A 20366-nucleotide genomic window follows, 5' to 3' on the forward strand; every position below is an offset into this window, starting at 1 on the left:
GAAAATGTGTGGGGAAAAGTCCTGCAGTTTTGACTGCTACTGCAACCGACATCTGATTATTTGCTTCTACAGTTGTCTCTTTTTCCTCGTACTCCTCTCATTCCCCCTCCCACCCACCAAGAGTCGGATTCCAATAAGCGTATAAACGCCCGAAACATCCCTTCTATTTATTATTATACAGACATCCCTGACCATGTGTCTGGAATTTTCAATTGCAACAGGAGTTCCTAGCAAGATTTGATCAAACTCATGCAGTCTGCCATGTTCAGCTGTTGAGAGCAAAACTAAACAATCTTGTTTGGAGTTTTATTTCCTTCAAATTAACAGATAAGGAAGGTCTGTGTAACAGTCATATTTGTACATTTTTGTGAATTCACTTTTGTATTTTCATTTATTTTCAGATTTTGTACTCTTATGTCGTTTTACCATCTGTCACTGGTATCAGTAAAGTAAACAAATATTACAGATATTGTAGTGTAATGTGATTTATTAATCACTTTATTTTTTAGACTGTTACTTAAGCAGCATGATATATGAAACTAACATTTTCACTAACATCATACCATGATAATCTCATAGAGTCAGGTTTAATGTATAATGTGAGAATAGTTGCTTTACAAGTTGCTTTCTTTGTTGTTGCTTCAACAACAAAGAGATGCATGTACTGAAAGAGTAAACTTACCTAACAAAGGCTTATAAAGATTTGTGAATTTGGTGAAAGAGGGGAATAGATGTGGAAGATAGTACTTCTTGAAAAGACTGAAGAGAAATCTGAAGCCCGTGTCTTCGTTCTCTTTGTTCTTCCATTCTAAACTGGATGCCTGAAGCAGACAAACAGCACAAAAGCAGACAAGGTCAAGACAATGTTCATGCAGCGCTTCTTGTCTGCGTGACAAGGCTCATCCATCATAAGAAACAAAACACAGGCAAGGTTTAATTGGGTTGAAATCAACATTTTGAGCAGCAGTTTTCTGCAACAATATGATTGAAATAAATGCTGGTTAAGAATGACTGGTTATCACAAAGCACTCAAAAAGATGCACATCATGCTAATGAAAACAGTTTACCTTTTAAATAGAATATTGTTCAGCAAGGTATATTGTGGTAATCAAATTTGTAATCATCACCACTTGAGCCTCAAGAATAACTCGTTACATCACAGATTTCTAATTTACACAAGTCCTGCATACAATGAAATACAGAGAGGATATATAAAAAAAGGAAAAACACACACAAAGCACTATAAATCATATAAACACTGATTGCCTAAGGAGAGTGCTCTTTTTTTGTCTGTTTCATAATAATACATACTTCACTGCACTATAAACAGAACATCATTCCACGGTTGGAGGTCCTATGGAGTGTTTGCAGCAGAAATGCTAGACATTAATAAGGCACACCTTGATTATTCTGTAAACAACACCTGCAACTCAGTCGTATCGTATGTGTTTCAGTGACAAATTGGGAATATGGCAGCATGTCAGTTGGGCCCCCACGGACAAAAAATAAATGCAAGTACAATAAAGAACAATGTCGAGGTAAAAACGACTTCATGAAATGTGTCTCATGTTTTCTTGCAGTTGAGGTCCGACTGAAATAATTTAGAAAGCCGCCAAAAACCAGATGAGTTTTATTATGTTCGGATACCTACAACTCCGGATTTTAAAGAAGGTGCACTTACCTTTTTCTCCTGGATTGAAAGTGACAAATATTTATGAGCTATTTCACACCCAAAGTTTATTAATTACCTGGATAACCATGTACTTGAGCAGCGTTTCAAGAAAGTAACAAGTCAGGTCCTCTGCAACCTTCTCTCCAGACACAGCTGGAACCAAAGGGGTGATCTCCTCTGGCACTACCTTAGCTGTACAGATAAAAAAGATACAATAAATCCAAAAAATAATTATATGAACTAGATTATGAAAAAAAGGACTCTGTGCTAGGAAAATAAGCCTGCATCTAAGTCACCTTCTAGGGTGTTGGAAAATGGGTTGTTAATGATGGTGTCAAGCGTGCAGGGTCCTCTGGAGGAGGGAACAGCAGGGAATCCCGGAACCAGACAGGCAAAGATAAGGAACTGCTCCTCGGCGCAATTGTCCCGTAGAGCCTGAAGCCACAGCAGGAAGAGACGGATCCCCTCACAGCGGATCTAGGCAGAAGATAAATTATTTTATTTTATATAAAAAACCCAACTCAGTTCATCTTCAAAACCTCATGTGGCAGGAAAAGTAACGTTTCTGCATTTGGACGTTCAAGTAAGAGTTAGACACAATCAACAACTTACTTTAAATGAATTTCCAGTGTGCAGAAGTTTTTTCAGAATAGAACCTGAAAAAGAGAAGAAAGAAAAGAAAAAAACACGTTTAGATATTTTTGAAAACCCAAGTTGCAAAGACACAGCAACCCAACAAGCCGTCATTTTCACTGAGACAAATGGACTTTGAAAGGGCATCTTGACAAATGAACAGGTCAAGTGACACATCATCACATTTTTCCAATCCTAATTAACATTAGTTGGCAGTACAACGAATCCATGAAGCCAGTCCATTTCCTCTGTAATCAGATGAGACATGGCTCTGATTGCGAGCCAGAAGGGGTTCGTGTGAATTAGGGTACAGTTTTGACAGGCAGCAGGTAGCCCCGTTACTATGAGGACAAAATGGAAGGGCAACATATTTTAACTGATCTAACAAGAGAGCTTTAGGGGTAGGTGCTAGACCATGTTGATTTGGAACATTACTTAATACGCAGTAAGGTATTTTACAGTATTTTCCGCACTATAAGGCACACCTAAAAACCTTCAATTTCCTCAAAAGCCGACAGTGCACCTTATAATCCGGTGCGCCTTATTTATGGACCAATATTGAGCCACAACAGGTCTAGCAACTACAGTAAGCAGCCGCCGACTTCATTTTCGCCCGTAGAAGAAGAAGCGCGCGGTGCATGCTGGGATAGTTGTCAGAACGCTGGTTTGTAATCTATTAATAAAGTTTGACTGACCCATCTACCTACCAACCGTCTAGAATCAGGTCGTCTGCAGGTCATTTAGCACCACGTTCTCCACGAACATGCTATGCGCGAACGGAGAAGGGTGACCATCGTCCGGCCACGCCCCAGCCCAGTCGCAGAAGGCTCTCGTCGCCAACCAGAGTCTGACTGTTTTGTTAACATTCCCTTTAGTGCAGCTCCATCTAGTGGATTCATAACGTAACTCCAGCCTCTACTGTAGCATCTATTCTATGCGCCTTATAATGCGGTGCGCCTTATATATGAAAAAAGTTTTAAAATAGGCCATTCAATGAAGGTGCGTCTTATCATCCGGTGCGCCTTATAGTGCAGAAAATACGGTACTAATCACAAAATAGAATAAATAAAACAAAACAGAAGAATAGACCAAGTTACTTTGGTGCAAAAAGTCATAAAATTAGGTTATTTACTAATGAGATTCTTAGGGATGTGTATTAGAGTAACTGTACTTTGATTATTTCAATATATAATGAGGGAGATTTGTGATGTTAGCATTATGTTGAGAAGCATTTTTGCTATGAATTTATGGTAGATATAGCAATAATGGTTAGACTGTAGCTCCCAGAAGCACAGTCAAACTAAGGAATCCATGAACAGACTGACACGTGGATAGATGAAACAGGCTGAGATGAAGGTATGAGGTGGGAAAAAGTGGGAAAAAGGGAAAAAAAAATTCAATTCAACAAATGACGGATGGATGGACAGCATGTAATAATGGAATTTTTTTTTTATATCTTCCATTTGCTCTTTCATAAAAAATTCAGACTATTTGAACTTCATACATATGCTACATATTCAAGAACTTAGCAGTACAATAAATTGAATGATGTTTATTACACACATGCAACACAATGGAACATAAAATAATTGGAAAATCATTGGCACAAATTGCAACAGGTATTGTAAAAACTAGAAATGCCAGTTATCCATTACCTGTTGGCAACAGGATTTACAATAAAAAAAGATGATTGTGTTTTTATACTTTTTTTCATCTGGTGTTCTCATCAGAATGCCGGATGCACAATAGAGTAAATTCATCTTTTCATACTTGTGGACTTGAGCACATAAGTATCTTAATAGCGCTGTAAAATGTCTGTGACCTTGCAATTCTCAGAATGAAAGGGACTAAACAACTAAGTCATGAATGTCATTCCAGCCACCCAGGGAATTTGTCAGGAGGCAGAGATTTTCAAGCGGTATTGGAAATGGATGTAAAAATGTGCTAACAAAAAATATGGCAGTTATCTTGTCTCAAATGTGAAAATAACAGCACCACAACTTGATGCACATACAGACAGCCATTTCTGCCATTTTGCAGAAATGGCTGTCTGCATTGCCATTTCTGCAATGCAGACTGGCGCATTGCAGAAATGGCCAGTCTACAACACTGATCTAGACGTGAACTGTTTCAGCCACCAGAACTGATCAAAAACACTGTTATAATTGGGGTCATTACATCTTGGAAAAAAATGAATGTAGCAGCAATATTTTAAGTGTACCTCAACTAAATTACATTGTAAATCAAGTGCTTATTTGCATTTTCAAATGCTAATTTATTTTTCCTTCAAGATATAACACTGGTGTGCTTGTGATGTTTTTTTATACTTAAATGTCTCAGAAGTTAGAAAAGCTCAAAAAATAAATATAACATACACGTTGCATATATTGTCCAAGTACATACCTATACTGTGAAATTGCCATCTGTTGTAGATTTTCTCAGGTAGAAGTTGAAGAATTTTCTGACAAAAACAAACAAAGTCATGGTTAGGTTTATGAAAGGTTTAGTTGTTAAAGTTCTCAACAAAAAAAGAGCAACATACTAAAACACCAACAGAAGAAGAAAGTAGAGACTATATAAAATAATTAGACCGGTTTTCATTTATATCAGTTCTGACCTGTGACAAGTAGGTTGAAAATAAAAAAAAAATAATAATGTTCTTATGGAAGACAGACACCATGAGAAAAACTGTAATGGCAACAATCAAAACAATGCTCTTACTTTACAAGGTTGATAAACATAATTAATTACAGTTTATCATTATTACAATACGCCAAAATAAAACAATTAAATTTGTTCCCCCAAATGAGGATAAGAGACCAAATATTTACTTAGTAACCATTTTAATAACCATTACATCACATTTAAAGTATTTTAAGTATATCTATTAAACTAGATAACTAAATAAAATAAGATTGAATATTGTATTGGAAATAAATGTCAGCTGCATTAGTGTAGCCAAGCTGTTACACTTCAGTTTTGTGTTGCTTCTTGGCTCTCAGTCAGAAGTAAAACTAGCTCCATTTCCCAAACAGACAGATAGCTGAACTCAGGTCTTCAAAACGAGAGTCTAAAAAACGCATGGGCCCCATCAGTGAGGCTGCATCTGCTTTCTAAAAACAGTATTAAAAAAAGGAGAGGTGATAACGACTGACTTTACTTTGGTAAGTGCCATCGTTTGACTGAAGCGGTACATGTTTCAGAAATACAGTGCATTCACCCTTTGCCTCCACTTTTCCTAGAAAGTCTGCAGAACCTTGAGACACAAGAGAGCACTCAACAGCTCAGCGTTAACCATGTTACAACTCAATTAGTGCACCCTAACCTTTCAGCAGCCTATCATTATTCCTGAATCCAGCGACAGGTTAGCTGGGTCCCGCTGGAGAGATTGAAAGAGGAAAAAAGCCTGGGGGGGAAAACACTGCAACTGTGGCCCCCTCGCTACCTGATAGTCGGTTCACTGGGATCAACCTGTGCTCCCGATGGTTCAATTCTTATCAGGCCTAATCACTGACCCAATAAGTCTTCATGATTGCAATGTGGAGGTCAAGCCTGCCTTTTTACTGCTTTACGAAGGCAGTTCTGACCCACTTAACAAGACAAGCATTGCTGGACAGCATAGTAAAAAGCTCATCTGCCCCGGAGAGTGAGAAACTGAGATAGTGAAGGATTTAGAGCATAACAGGAAGAAAAAAAATGCAAGACCTTTAAGGCCAAAAAGATTAAGTCAGCCGCAGCTATACAGAGCTGCAGGAGCATCGCACAGAGGAAGCTTGCAGGATGGAATCATTTTAAAGGTAAGGTGATCAAATTCTTAAAATGTTGAAGACGTGTATTTTTAAAAATAAATGGATCTGTAAATATACTAGAAAATTTCTGAAGAAATTTAAACAGGGGCTGCCAAAGTGTGCCCATCAGTTAGAACTCAGTATTCTAATGCTAAAACTTAGCATCAAGTCTAAGGTAAGCTACAATGTACTCAATAGCATGTTTAGAGTCAGAAGCATGTTGAGTAACTCTATTCAGTATGTTGAATTTAGTGTAAAATCTAAAATGAGTCAAAATGCTAATGTTAGCCTAAATGCTGCAGGTGGCATGTGGGGTATAACTAGCATGTTGTCTTACATTGACTTCCTCCATTCAGTTTGCTAAACATGGAGAATAAATTATAATTAAAAAAAATGCTAAAAAGCTTATTTTAGGCTACGGAAAAGGCACCACCAAAAACTAGTGGGGGCAGTGCACTGTTAATGTTTCTGCTAATGTTAATGCACTGCATGAACATTTTTACTGCTGTTGGTTTTTCAGAAAAGTGAAAATGTTTAGTTTTTTTTTTTTATTATTTGTTGCAAGTAGATTACAAACCAGCCATGTCACACAAAAGTAAAAATCTGATTCATACTTTGTGCCAGTTCGTTACCAGAAAAATATACTCATCTCTTAACACAAAATTAATTACGAGCAATGTTATTGTTTATAAAACATAAGCTCTTTTGATATACTCCTTATCTGCTTAGTAAATTTTGCAAAAGTAAAAATCTGATGTTTACTTCGTGGCACTTGGTTACCAGAAAACATACTCAAAACGGTGAAAACTAGCTGGAGATAGGCATCCGCAACCCTCCCGACCCCACTGAGGGACAAGGGTGTAAGAAAATAAATGGATGGATGGACAAGGGTGTAAGAAAATGGATGGATGGACAAGGGTGTAAGAAAATGGATGGATGGACAAGGGTGTAAGAAAATGGATGGATGGATGGATGGATGGATGGATGGATGGATGGATGGATGGATGGATGGATGGATGGATGGATGGATGGATGGATGGATGGATGGATGGATGGATGGATGGATGGATGGATGGATGGATGGATGGATGGATGGATGGATGGATGGATGGATGGATGGATGGATGGATGGATGGATGGATGATGGATGGATGGATGGATGGATGGATGGATGGATGGATGGATGGATGGATGGATGGATGGATGGATGGATGGATGGATGGATGGATGGATGGATGGATGGATGGATGGATGGATGGAGGATGGATGGATGGATGGATGGATGGATGATGGATGGATGGATGGATGGATGGATGGATGGATGGATGGATGGATGGATGGATGGATGGATGGATGGATGGATGGATGGATGGATGGATGGATGGACACTGCTTGTGTATTGCTGCTACCTTGAGCGTACCCCCTGAAGTTACCTACTGACCAAACAGGATAATATCCCATGTAGCAAACCTTAAATCATCACAAAATGGTTTCTTAAATATTACAATGAATCCACTGAACTCCAACGACCTCCACTGTCACCAGATCTCAATCCAATGCAACCGGCATGTGGTGTAAAGGGAAGTTTCCATTGTGGATATGCAGCTGACAAACATGCAGGAAGTACTTGAATCTACCATGATAATAAGGGACCAAAATCTCTGAGGAATGTTTGCAGAACATTGTTGAATCTATTCCAGAGAGAATTAAAGCAACTGGAAGGGGAAAAAGAGGGTTCAACCTGGTTCTAGCTGGTGGATTTAGCTGATGTAGCTGTGGTCCCCGTTTCTTGGATGTCTCCGTTTTTCAGCACCACACTTGCTTCTTTTTCCTCACTCTAAATTCTAGCCATTGACTGTGGCAGCAGAGAAAATGAAGCATGTATCGCTTTAAGGGAAGACATGATAACAATCTGTTCTGTTTAACTTCTTTCTGATCCGATTCCACAGACACGATGATATGCGTGTCCAGATGGGAAGCTGCACCTTATTATTGATCCCACGTGGGATTCTTACATCCCTGTACTGGAGCTGTACTTCTCCCTGGGTCAGCAGAGACATTATGCCAGGCTGCAGCACAGCATGGTAGCCTACTTAAGCCCTTCCCTAAGTGTGAGTGTGTGCGTGTACAGACACAATAACGTTGTCTTTCCTGTCTGAGAGCATCAACAAAGAGAGATGGATAGCTAACGCAGAAGAATTCCCTGCAGTGAGGGAACAGAAGCACCAACGTGATGAATTTAGTGGGGAATATGAGGCGAATACAGAGTCTGCAGGGCTAGAGGTTGGAGGAGTTACTGTAATCTGCAGCCATACTCCAGCATAAAGATAGAGGCATTATTGTGGTACTACCGCTGCCTTAACACATTTACATGATCCGCACTTAGGTTTCCAGTGGCAGAGCCAGAACATGACAGTGAATATAGGTAGTTTATGAGGGCTTTTCGAAGGGAAGCAACAGACGTATATTGTTCTCCGAGGAACATTTGTCATTTACACAGTGTTGGGGATTTTTGACGACATGGAGAGGATCACAACATCCAAGGATGAAACTAATAAAAAAATAAAAAACTGAAAAACTACACATACAGCACTGCACTAAGAGCACATTACATGTGGCAAACTTATGAGAAGCATGGTAACAACTTAAAGCTTTAAGACTGCCACTAAATACATGTGCTAAGTCAAACGGTTTACTTCTTATGCCATTTTATTTTTAAACAAAGCATTGATAGCTAAACTAAAAACATCCTAAATAAATTTTAAGAAATGTCAAAATCAGACTATAAACATTAACATAAAGCAAAAATCTCCAATAGAATGACCAGAATTACATGGCTGGCTTCATTCTCCTCAAAGGCCAGTGGGTGGCAGCAGCAGCCTGCAATTACTCTAATTAGGCAAAGCAAGTGTGTCTGTATTGCACAATTCATCTGCAAAAGTACTAATTTAAAGTGCTTCACATGAAAAGAGAAGAGAGGTAATAAAATCACATTCTAAGAAAGAAATGCATGTTTAAAACAAATAGCTTAGACATGATACAAATTAACTGATGAAATTTGACACGTACATGAAAGCATCAGTCCTGATTTGAGGGATCCACCAGTTTCTTCACATTTCAGTTTTTGAGAAAGATAAGTAGGAGAGGAAAAAGGAAAACTGCTTTTCTTTGATTAGTTCTGATCCTGAGAACTGTGAGAAAACAGAAAGATCTAAATGATTCTGTGGGCACTCAGGTTTCCCTGACAGTATTTTAAAACTGTCAGAAGTGTTGACAGAAGTGTTGTCATGGATCGGTGACCTGCCTATCTCACCATTTGCCCAGTGACATTTGTTCAGCATTCATCAATTATATTTGTTAACTACAATTATCTTGCTTCTCCGACAAACAAAGAAGACAAATACCAATGAAATATCCTTTAAAGGTGGAAAGGGAGATTGGAAGAGAGGACAGTAGAGGGAATTTGGAATGCTGATTCAGGTCCGGTTGATAGACAAGAGGTCACAGCAAGGCCATATCCTGGAGAGAAAAGGGTCCTGGCACACACTTCCTTCTAAATGTTGCTGGTTCCAAGGCTGTCCCTTAACCGGTCCCACAACCTCACTGGCACCAAGATGAAAAAAATGCTCTCTGACGGTGAAGAGTCATGTGGGAGCATAAACAAGTCAGGAGTCCCTGAAGGGCTGAGAAACTCACTCTGGTCTTGTGACAGCAAAAACTGCCTTATAAAACAGACTCTGGTCTTACATTTACAGCTTTACTCAGTGTCTGTCATAAAAGGATTTGCCTATACCTCTCCTTTTCACTTGTAAAAACAAGCTGGATAATAAAATGTTCTTCAATATAGAGAACCACATATTGTAAGTTCAATATAGAAATGTTTACCAAGGATAAAAATGAATTAAATCTGAGAATTATACTTTGACATAACGCAAGTATAATTTCAATAACAATATAAAAAAACAAATATAAATGTTAAGATCCATGCATAAAAAGTATATTTAAAATACTCAACATTTATAGAAGTCACTCAGGTCAGCAACAAAAGCCCGATATAGCCATCAACATTGCATGTCAATGCTCTGAACTTCATCAGGGCATTTGTCCTTGGTGTTTGTAGTTCTCACATAGACTTAGGCAATCAAAACACTCATGCAGAGTTTTGATTTTATTTTGTCTATTTGTGAATTAAGGCAAATTCTATCAGTTGTAATTGTATTAAGCAGGATTTTCTGTAATTCAAACCACATGGCCTTTACTTATGTTACATCAACTAAAATCCATGTCAACTGTGAGCATAAACACAGTAGCATGCAATGTGTGAACATACTGCAAATATTGCCATCTTCCTAAGATAGTCATTTTTGAACCCCCTAAAAAAAATCACTACCTCTTTCACAAACACCATTATCAATTTGGAAATGAAATATTACCTAGAAATCTAACTTAATAAATAATTCTCACATAGTCTACTTACGCAGACCCAGATACATTAAATACATTATCAGTACGTATTTCAGTTACAATGGTAATTACTGTATAACTGAAATATGTTCACGTTTATAATAGTTGATGTAGAACAAATTTAAAAAGTAAGACTAATAATCCCAACAAAACTGATTTGAGTGATTACTGACATCCTCATTCAATGTTTACCATTATCATGATAAATCTCAACTCTTATGATTATTTGTTTCCAGCACTAATGACAAGTAATGCAATAATTGCCCATCGCTTCTCCATAAATACAAAAGCCTCTACATCTGGGCTAAATTATAACAGTTCCTAAACAGCAATTGATCTAAAGCAGAAGTGAAATAACCATAAATTAATGCTGATATGGATGTAATTATTTTGCTTCCAAAATCTTTTCATTTGAAAATCTCTCTGGATTCTAACCCAGATAAGGGTTGTACATCAATCAAGTTGCAACATTTAACATATGCTTTTTGCTGAAATCTCTGAGGCAGCAGACTCGAATAAAATCCTGGAAGGAAGCAGCGATGGCTGCTGGTCAAATGGGGGTTGGAGAACTCCAATAGAGCTTATCGGCAGGGACAAAACCGTACCCCCTCAAGGTACCAGGGATCAGCATGGGAGCTCACACTCCCCCCTCTGCAAGCCACAGAAAAAGGGGTCACATGCCTGATCATGGCTGAAAAGTAACCCCCATGCAGCAAACTCAAAGAAAACATGCAACTACAATACACAACAAACATCTGAATGCTGCTGAGACACCATATTCAAATTTTTCTGGTGACCCAAAATATCCGTACAACAAATATGGTTAGTAGAGATGTGTTATTCTTTTTAACCTGTCCAATCGAATTAAACCGTGTGACAAAGCTTTATACGGTCCTGCAAACACAAATTGGATTTTATTCCAGACAATTATTAAACTGGATTTGAAGCCAGATTTAATAAAGAGGAATTAATTTATTCTCTTCTTTTGATTAAAATTAATGATACAAATTTCTTTCCAATTATTCCCCTTGCATTAAGACTCTAGATTCATTCTTAGGCAACATTAGCCGTTCATGTGTGGATTTGCTGTATAAAAATATTCAACAGTGAACTGTATTTTCATGCCATACCCATTAGTACATAACAAAACACCTGGTTAAACCAGATGAAAGTCACAGCCTCTGATAACAAATTTAAGATCACATACGGTGAAAAATGACTAATATAACAGTTGGGATAGAGTAAGTTAATGTAGTGTACCAGAGCTCAGGATCAAAGAAACTCTGTAACTGTCCTGTACACACCCACTCAAAGCAAGCTTATCTACTCAGCGCACGGGTGAAAGCACACGTTGTCACAGACGGGGGCTAAAAGGGGACAAATGAGGGTTAAGCTGCTTTCAATATTGACTCCATAAATATGGAAGAGGAGTGAATCCAGGATCTATTTACAGGTCAGATGAGTGTCTGTGTAATGACAGTCGGGGTGGTTTTTTTGATGAAAAGTAGAGAGAAAGGTTGACAGAAAATGTTGAAAATGACATACTGAACAAAAAGGAACAGAGAGTCCACCTTCCATTTTGTTTTGCTGCCATCTTTAAAGACCTGCCCATAGCAAATGTAACTAGAGAGCTGATTGTTTGTACTTGAAACTTGAGCTGGCTTTGCAATGAGGTAAAAAAAAAATGTAAAAGGACTTTAACCCCCAGATCCATCATCTCACACACACTTTGGAAGTGCCCTCTGAGATTTGCATTAACTCTGGGCTTTAAAAAAGAAGTAATGATTGAGCTTAGCGTGTTTTTTTTTTTTTTGTTGCTTTGTTTTGTTTTTCACAATCCGTTCTTGCTATTCAGGTTCTTGAATACAGGTAGCTAGCAGAGTTCTAAGACGATTGCAATTACGATCCCACCCCAGAGCTGAGCTGAAAAACAGGTTGTAGACTACAGTAGGTTGTAGGTGGATCTGGGACATGAATAGAGGATAACTGACTTACTTCAAAAATAAAGAGGATAGAGTCCAGCTCTTCCCTTTGAGATTTGTTCCCTGAAAACACACAAAAGAAAAAAAAAAAATAGAGAGTGGAAATGAAATATATTTGGCAAGAACGTGATCGTTAGAAGCACAGAGACACCAAAGCGCTGAAGCTCCAGTGAAACTGACATGCTGGGTTCTTACCTTTTTGTTTTAAGCTGCTTTCCAGTGTAATGAAATTTTCATAGAAGATAAAATAAATCTGTGAGCAGTTGCTTTCAAAGAATGCCTTTAGTTCACTCTTGTCAATGATGTCTGTGGACAGAAAAAGAATAAAAATGTTAAGAAGAGAATCATGATTGTGTGATACAGGATCATGTTTTGTAGACTGAAAATGTAGACTAGTTTAGTTAAATAAGACCATTATGAAAAGAAATTAAAATAAATTAATAGTTTTGTAAAAAAAAAAATAATAATAAATAAAAATCTCTGGCATCAGAAACACCAACTTTAGCTTCATTCCACTCACCAAGATGCACACAATTTCCCAAAAAGTAGTGTCAGTAGACACAAATTTGCAACAATTAGCTAAAAAATAAATTGGGGTGGGGGATGTGGGGATATAGAGACTTGGAGCTCCCATCCTGGAGATCTGCCTCACTCCATTCATATCGTTTTGTTATCATTATTTAAGATGGTTTGTTGACATATGAGGCATTGCAATTATCATTCAAGATAGTCTGCTGACATAACTACTGAAGTAATCGTGCACAGTGTTCCGGTTCAGATCATTTGTAACTTCTGGGTCAAACACAAATTCTGTCAGAGTATCACAGCAAACCCATACCTACAAAGTGTTTCCTAAAATTACATTTTTTTTTTCAGCCTAACAACATGTTTTTGTACACACTTAAACTTATTATTTCTCTTTCAACTAACAACTGATGTAATTTAGTGATAAATGAATTTGAAAAAATAAAAAATAAAACAATGAACTTTAACCTGCAGACTAACAGCTTTCACAGACAGAGGACACGCCCTCATAGATTGTCCATTAACAACTCTGGTTTTAAAGTATTTATGGTGAGTTTCCAGTTAGTACATTACATATACTTCTAATTCTGAACCGATGAATTTGTACAATATTCAGTGTCAAAGCAAAGCCAGAACACATATTATGTATAAGCCAGAATTGCAAAGTAAATCCATAATGTCCCACACTTTCACGCCAATAAATCCCAAAATGTAAAACATCTGTATGTCTGAGAACAATATGTAGTCTACCTTTTTCTATTTCAAATCACTATGTAAATGATTCTATAAAAAAAACAGAAAAAACCGTAAGCCCTCTGAGAATCACCAAGTTGTGTAAACAAAGAGGTCCGACTCGGTTGTCATTTATTTACAGAAGGAATCATTGGTCAGTACAAGTACATGTTGGTAGCTCCATAGCATTAGTAAAGTTAAGTGAAATATTGCAACGAGTGCTAAACAGACATACCATTAACATTTGATAATGTTTAATGGCATGGAAGTTTGATACTAAGGGGAGATATTGAAGGGAACAGTAGATTCAGTGATAAAATGCAGTTAAAAATATCATAACATCACCAAGAGACACAGCTCTGCTTCTTTGTTTACATGGTCAACATTTAGAGAAAGGAGAGGTAGGTGTTTAACTCTAAAGGCAGCTCCACAAGAAGACTCTGCATACATAATGGTGTTAATGGTTGAACAAATGAGATGAAGTTTTCTCTCTGCTCCTTCACCTCATCTCCTTTGCCTTTTAGGTCCAATAAGTCTTCTGCAAACATGTGGAAGAGATTATTAACTGCCTGTTTTTTCTGGGACAGTGCAGTTGTGTCAGTCAGGTGACACATCTGCATATTTAAAAAGGGTGACAAAGTTGATGTTTGTTGCACTGCTTGTGGGTATGCAACCACTGAAGAGAACGTTTTTTCATTTAGTGTTTCGTTGTAGGTGTTGGTTGGTGTCCTGCTAGGAAGTAATCCTCCACCCAATTTCATGTATTTGCAGCATTTAACAGGTTTTCTTTAAGGATTTTCCTATTTAGCCCCACTTGTTTTTAGTCAAAGTGGTTCCAGACCTCATCTCAACATCATGATGCCGTCACCACTATGTTTCACCGTTTTGAGTTAACTTCTGTCGGCAAATGGTTGCACTGGATTTTATTGAGGGGTATGCAAGTAAAGGGGCTAAATACATGTGAATAACACTTTTCATATTTTTATGCGTAAACATTTTTTGATAATCATCATTTTATTATTCAGAATTTTATGTCGCATACAATCCCCAAAACATAAAGGTTACGTATAGTGACAAAATGGGTAGACGTATGCAGGGATTTAATACTTTTGCAAGGTAAGAGTTGGAGTGCAATGCTGAACATTGATTTTATCCAAATGCAAGTACACCAAAACAGGTGAGTGGCATGCTAAAAATCATATTTACATTTCCACCTCCATTGCTTAAAAAAGCTTTCATGTTAAATATTTCTGTCTGACTGCTTCAAACGATTGTTTTTTTTAACAATTTGCACAGCACAAAAAAACCTTACCATAAAAAAACAGATATTGGGTATAAAATCATACATTTATGATACAAAGAAGATCCAGCTTTTGCTTTACTTGCAGAACATAAGATGGGCTGATTCTGAATAATTAAATGTAGGTCAGGAGGAGTCCTGGAAAAATAACAGCAATTAAGGTTCACCTTCTGTTGCAACGTCTCCTGTACCACATGGTTAACTGGAAACCTTCCAGAAGCTGTCCAGCTCCTGGGGAGTGCTGGAATGATGTACAATGTGAGAGAAGCCCAGACCACTTATCTGTGTTCCCAGATTAAAGCAGAAATAATGAGGACGCATGATGGGGAAATTGAGTCACAGACAAAATTGCTATTAGATTTCAGCCTTGATGTAAAAGGACAATCTGCAGAGCTTTATGAGGGAAATTAAAAGGTCTATCACTCAAGTAATGCACATCTAAATGCAACAAAACCACACACCAACTCCACTGGAGAATAAATCGTGTAAATGGAGTACCTAAAGCTGCGACACTGAGACAGAGTTTAACTAATTTCAGGATAATTTTTTATTTCAGTTCCAACAATCAATTAGCAATTATTTCAACAAAAACAGGCAGTTTCAATATGTCAGCATCCTTGTGGCTTAATGTTATCTCCTATAGGTGCATTTATCATGCAGGTTATCAGATGCTACTGGCAGTTAAAACACTTAAAAGAAATTATAATTAACCAAGTGGAGGAAAAACTAGAGTGTTCATAAAGGCAAATGTGAAAAATAATATACAGAAAGATTTAATTTAACGTATGATTTATAACATTTTCAGTTCTATCAGATAGATTTGATAAAGTCAGTCGATGGTCTGTCAGAGTAGTTATTAAAATAGAAAAAGGATATGATATAGCTCTAAATATTAAGGCTACTTTTGTCCTCAAAAATCAATAGCCTCATATGTTTCAAGCTAAGCTGAACTTTGCTAAACTTTAGATTTTAACATGCATCAAACAGTAAAGAATTATAACCAACAGCTTATTAATTCCAGTTTCAAAATATCTATAAGTGACAAGTATATGTAGAAGTGACAAGTATATGTAGAATAAGTAAATATTTAGCTCTTAATAATAAAATATTTTCATAAACTTCATACAAAAACACAAACCCAGGATTCAAAAGGTTGAGTAAATCAATAAGTGTCCATCTCTTCCATACATTTAGATCAAACAGCAACATTGTTTTGTTTAGTTGCATGCCATTTCATATACCATTAAATGAATTAACTGATTAAAAATGTATTCATTTTGAGCGCAAATTAGATGCTTGCAGAGCAGCAAATATTTTAGTATAATTACCAAGCTTTTCTGAACCAACTATGAGTTATTAGCACTGGGACAATAATACTGAATGTTTCTTGGGGGTGTTTGGTTGACAAGCAGCAGTATCTTCTGTCAATTCTTTCACTGTGAAATATCAGTAAATATAAAGGACATCAAGCCTTCTATCTGCATTATTATTAAGTTTGAAGGTTGCTCAACTAAGCGGACACTTTACAATCAGTATCTAAGAAGCGTAATCTTGGAGACAGAACGCCCAGCACTGTGGAAATTGTCAGTTCGTGCCACCTAGAGCTGTGGCAGCTGGAACTGGTAATGGATTTTCACTAAAAATGTTATACCTCTATTACTGCTGCCTATTATTATGCTAGTAATGAGTTTCACTATGTACAAAGATGGTGGAGATTTCTCAACCTTATTCCTGTAGGGTTTGCTTTTTCAGAATGCTATTTCGGTCGAGTTGCACAAGTAGCCACAGAGATTCATTCACTGCCCAGAACAGACTTCTCAGGTGTCCTCAGCATAAGGACTGAACGATACAGAAGCTGTTCCCTGAGCCTGGGAATGCTGAGGATGACACTATATCCTCTGAGCCCAACAAAGTAACCGTTTTCCTCAAATGACACTTCTTCTTCTGCTAAAACTCCCTTGTTTAAGACAAGAGGGCTTGTGTAAAATGTAGCTGGGAAAAACACCAGAAAAGAGAGCTTTTAAGAGAGGCGGAGACCTTGACCTAAATACAAAATGAAATACACTAAGTTTGGCTTCATTTTCCAAACACACAAAAAGAAACAAACTTAATTCTACCATTTCAAAGCTTTTAAAAATTGAGATAAAAATAACAGCCTAAGCAAACTCAGAGCATACATTTTGTTATACTAGTACAGGGAAGTTGTGATATTCATGGTGGTTACGAACTACAGACCTCCTAGGAATTACTAACATACCTGAAAGATTCTACCTCTAAAAATGTTTACAACCATCTACAATCACCAAATATATCTTCATATGCATCAATGAACACTGTGAAAACCATTCTGGTACTAGATGCTAATATCCACAGTGTTCCTTATCAATGGGGATACAGCCAATCAGCACCAAGGAAAATGACTAGACTGGCTGCCAACATGAATTTTCTTTTGTATGCCCTATGAAGAATATCTCAATAGTCAGATTTTCACCAAACAATTAGGAATCACATTTCATAGAAAACTACTGAACCATGAATAGGTAAGAGTCCACCATAGACAGATACTGGTAGACTCGTTAACTAAAGTTCATGAACAGTAAAGCTGTGTTACTGTTTTACAATTTTACATGATCTTAGAGGAACTGAGAGGAACTGAGAGGCTGTTCCACCAAAAAAAAGAAGCTGTTGCTAACAGAAAGAATATTTTAGAGCGTGGCTGAAAATAGGAGCAAAAGCTTTTTGGTCCCAATCATGAGAGGTTAGGTTTTGAGGATTTGAGGTGAGACAAGAACACGGTATTAAGTATGGTGGTGGTAACATCATGATGAGGGTCTGTTCTATTGCCAGTTGTTCTGATGTACAGCACAAAGTAAATGGAATAAAAGGAGAGAACTACTTCAAGATTCATAAACTTTACCTCAAATGAGCAGCTTGATGGTTGAAATTTCAACATAATTATTTGCTCTAACAGGACAATAAACACAAATACACATCACAGCTGGTTCTGAAATGGATAAAGCAGCCTCACATTAACCCAAGAAGACCCTTGACCTTAGCTTTTTTTGAAAAATCCATGGACTATGCTTCTCACTATCATTTCTGATAAGGAAAAGAGGTCATGCGTTCAGCTGGAATTTGGCCAGGACCTTCATGGCTACAAAAATATTGTGGTTAACGTCCAGCTTGCTAAAAAACATTTGACCAAATGTCAGTGTGTGGTGTATGCAATAGTATACATTTCAGACTCTGCAACCTGTCTGAGCTAGAGAAAATACAACCTTGCACCAAATTCTTTCTTTGAAAAATCATTTTAAAATGTATTTTATATTATCTATTTTGACACTTATTTCAAGAGTTCAAATATCCATGTATTTCCTTTTGACAAAATACATAAATTCACATTAAAGATTAACCAATATTTTTTAATAATGGCTGATTAATGAGTGTTCTTAAAAGTTTTGATATTCTGGGATTTTTACACAAAATTATGCCAGATTATAGTCAAGATATCAAAACACAAAGTAATTCTGCAGACCTGAAGGCACATCATTTGATTTTAGATTTCTTCTTGTGAAGTTTATACTATAAAGAAAGAAAGGTGTTTAATTGTGAAAGGGGTTCACTAATATAATCTTGATTACTTAGCAATGCAGTAAAAAAGGCAACTCCGTGAGGTGTTACTTTCAACCTTTTTATTAAGAACTAATGTTGCCCGAGCAGTCTTGAGAACTGCTGATGCTGATAACGTAATGATTTAGTGACCTACAATCTTCGATAAGTGTGCTCAAGCTAAAAACTCCAGCAATAAACCGGTTTGGGTCAGATGAGAGGGTTTTCCATTGTGATACATTTCCTGTTAACCACCAGCGAATATTAGCTCTTCTACACCCACATCAGACGACCAGCTGGAAAATGATAATGTGTGACCAAAGTTGACATTTATTTTGCAAGGCACAAAACCACTGTATCCTTTTGTAATGCTCTAAGGAAGCAGATGTTGGCAGTTCATTATGAGTTAAAGATGGCTCAGCTTGTTGGTCTCATCTTCATCACAAATAAACTCTGTTTTTTGAAGCATACGTTCAGTTCATAAGAGCTTCACATGAGTAAACCAAGGAAAGGCTGAGTTTAAACTATTACTGCAGTTCCACGTGAATAGTTAGTGTGCCTTTTTTGTTGTTTTAAGCTCAGCTAACAAGATGTGTGTGACACTACTGTGTGCACTCTAATTGCTTGCTGAGTAAACAAGTAGGTGAAGGTCATTTAGCCAACTGAAACCTATGGCAAGTTTAAACATTTAAACATCATCCTACTCTGCCCACCAACCTTTATTCAAGCTTAATCAGCACACAACATATCAAATACATCTTTACCGTGGAAGTAAGAGTTGGAATCAGATTTGATCCTGTGGGAAAAGTCCAATATATGCCATCCACTACACCACTTGAGGCAAAGTCATTAATATGCCAGGTCATACACAAAACCAGCCCCAATCAAGTCTTTGATTAGACAAGCTCATTTGCATCAGCGCTGGGTAACTAACACTGCAGGTGCCCTATATTCGTGCCAGAAAGAATATAAGGGAGATGTGTTTTTCTGGCAGCAACTTCAGGAAGAAAAAAAACGGTACTCTTTAAGGACCCCAGTGAAGAACACCTGAAGGGTACGACTGACAGAGAGAAATAATGAAGAGAAGCAAACACCTTCCTGGAAGAAATAAAATAACCTCTGGTCAAAGATAAGTTGAAACAGTGATGGGTTTTTCTCATTGCATTTTGTAGATGTATTTTGCATATAAAAAAAGTCCAATCTTTTATTTAGCTCATATGCATACAAAATTATCCAATTTACCCAACTCAGTGGCCTGGAAAGATGTGAAATAAGTACTGAAATCGATCTAATGTTATAAACCCTTTTATGATCATGATGAAATATTCCAAATCTTTAGGAATGATATTTTATATTATGCTGAGCTACAGTGACAGATCTGCTGGTGAACAGCTGGACAATTTTACACAAGACTGAATGGTGGTGGGTTAACCTCAAAAGGAAACCGTATTCTCATTATGTAAATTGCCTTTTTTTTAAACAGGGTGAGATTTTGGCAAATAAGAATCTGCACAACCTTTAGGAAATCTTGCTATCACTCCATTTCAACTATGCCATTCCTTTCAACTGTGTTTGAGGGTTATCATAACAATAAAATTACAAACTCGATATTGATGTTATGAAAAATGTTCAATGGCCTTTTTGATGCTTTTGGAAAAGAG

General features: G+C 37.2%; 1 protein-coding gene across 8 annotated transcripts in view; it reads right to left on the reverse strand.

Annotated features, from left to right (window-relative positions):
• ralgapa2 (Ral GTPase activating protein catalytic subunit alpha 2) overlaps positions 1-20366 on the reverse strand; it is a 108336-nt gene that overhangs the window by 77978 nt on the left and 9992 nt on the right. For all 8 annotated transcript variants that reach the window (XM_008399571.3, XM_008399568.3, XM_008399570.3 and 5 more), the window contains exons 2-8: positions 12735-12845; positions 12553-12602; positions 4709-4766; positions 2285-2328; positions 1969-2149; positions 1749-1864; positions 683-821 (exon numbers count right to left, since the gene is read on the reverse strand). In XM_008399571.3, the coding sequence (XP_008397793.2) occupies positions 683-821; positions 1749-1864; positions 1969-2149; positions 2285-2328; positions 4709-4766; positions 12553-12602; positions 12735-12845 (699 nt within the window). The remainder of the gene's footprint in view (positions 1-682; positions 822-1748; positions 1865-1968; positions 2150-2284; positions 2329-4708; positions 4767-12552; positions 12603-12734; positions 12846-20366) is intronic.

Source organism: Poecilia reticulata, chromosome 22, assembly GCF_904066995.2.
Source record: "Poecilia reticulata chromosome 22, P_reticulata-male-v2, whole genome shotgun sequence".
In the NCBI taxonomy this organism is placed as follows: Eukaryota; Metazoa; Chordata; class Actinopteri; order Cyprinodontiformes; family Poeciliidae; genus Poecilia; species Poecilia reticulata.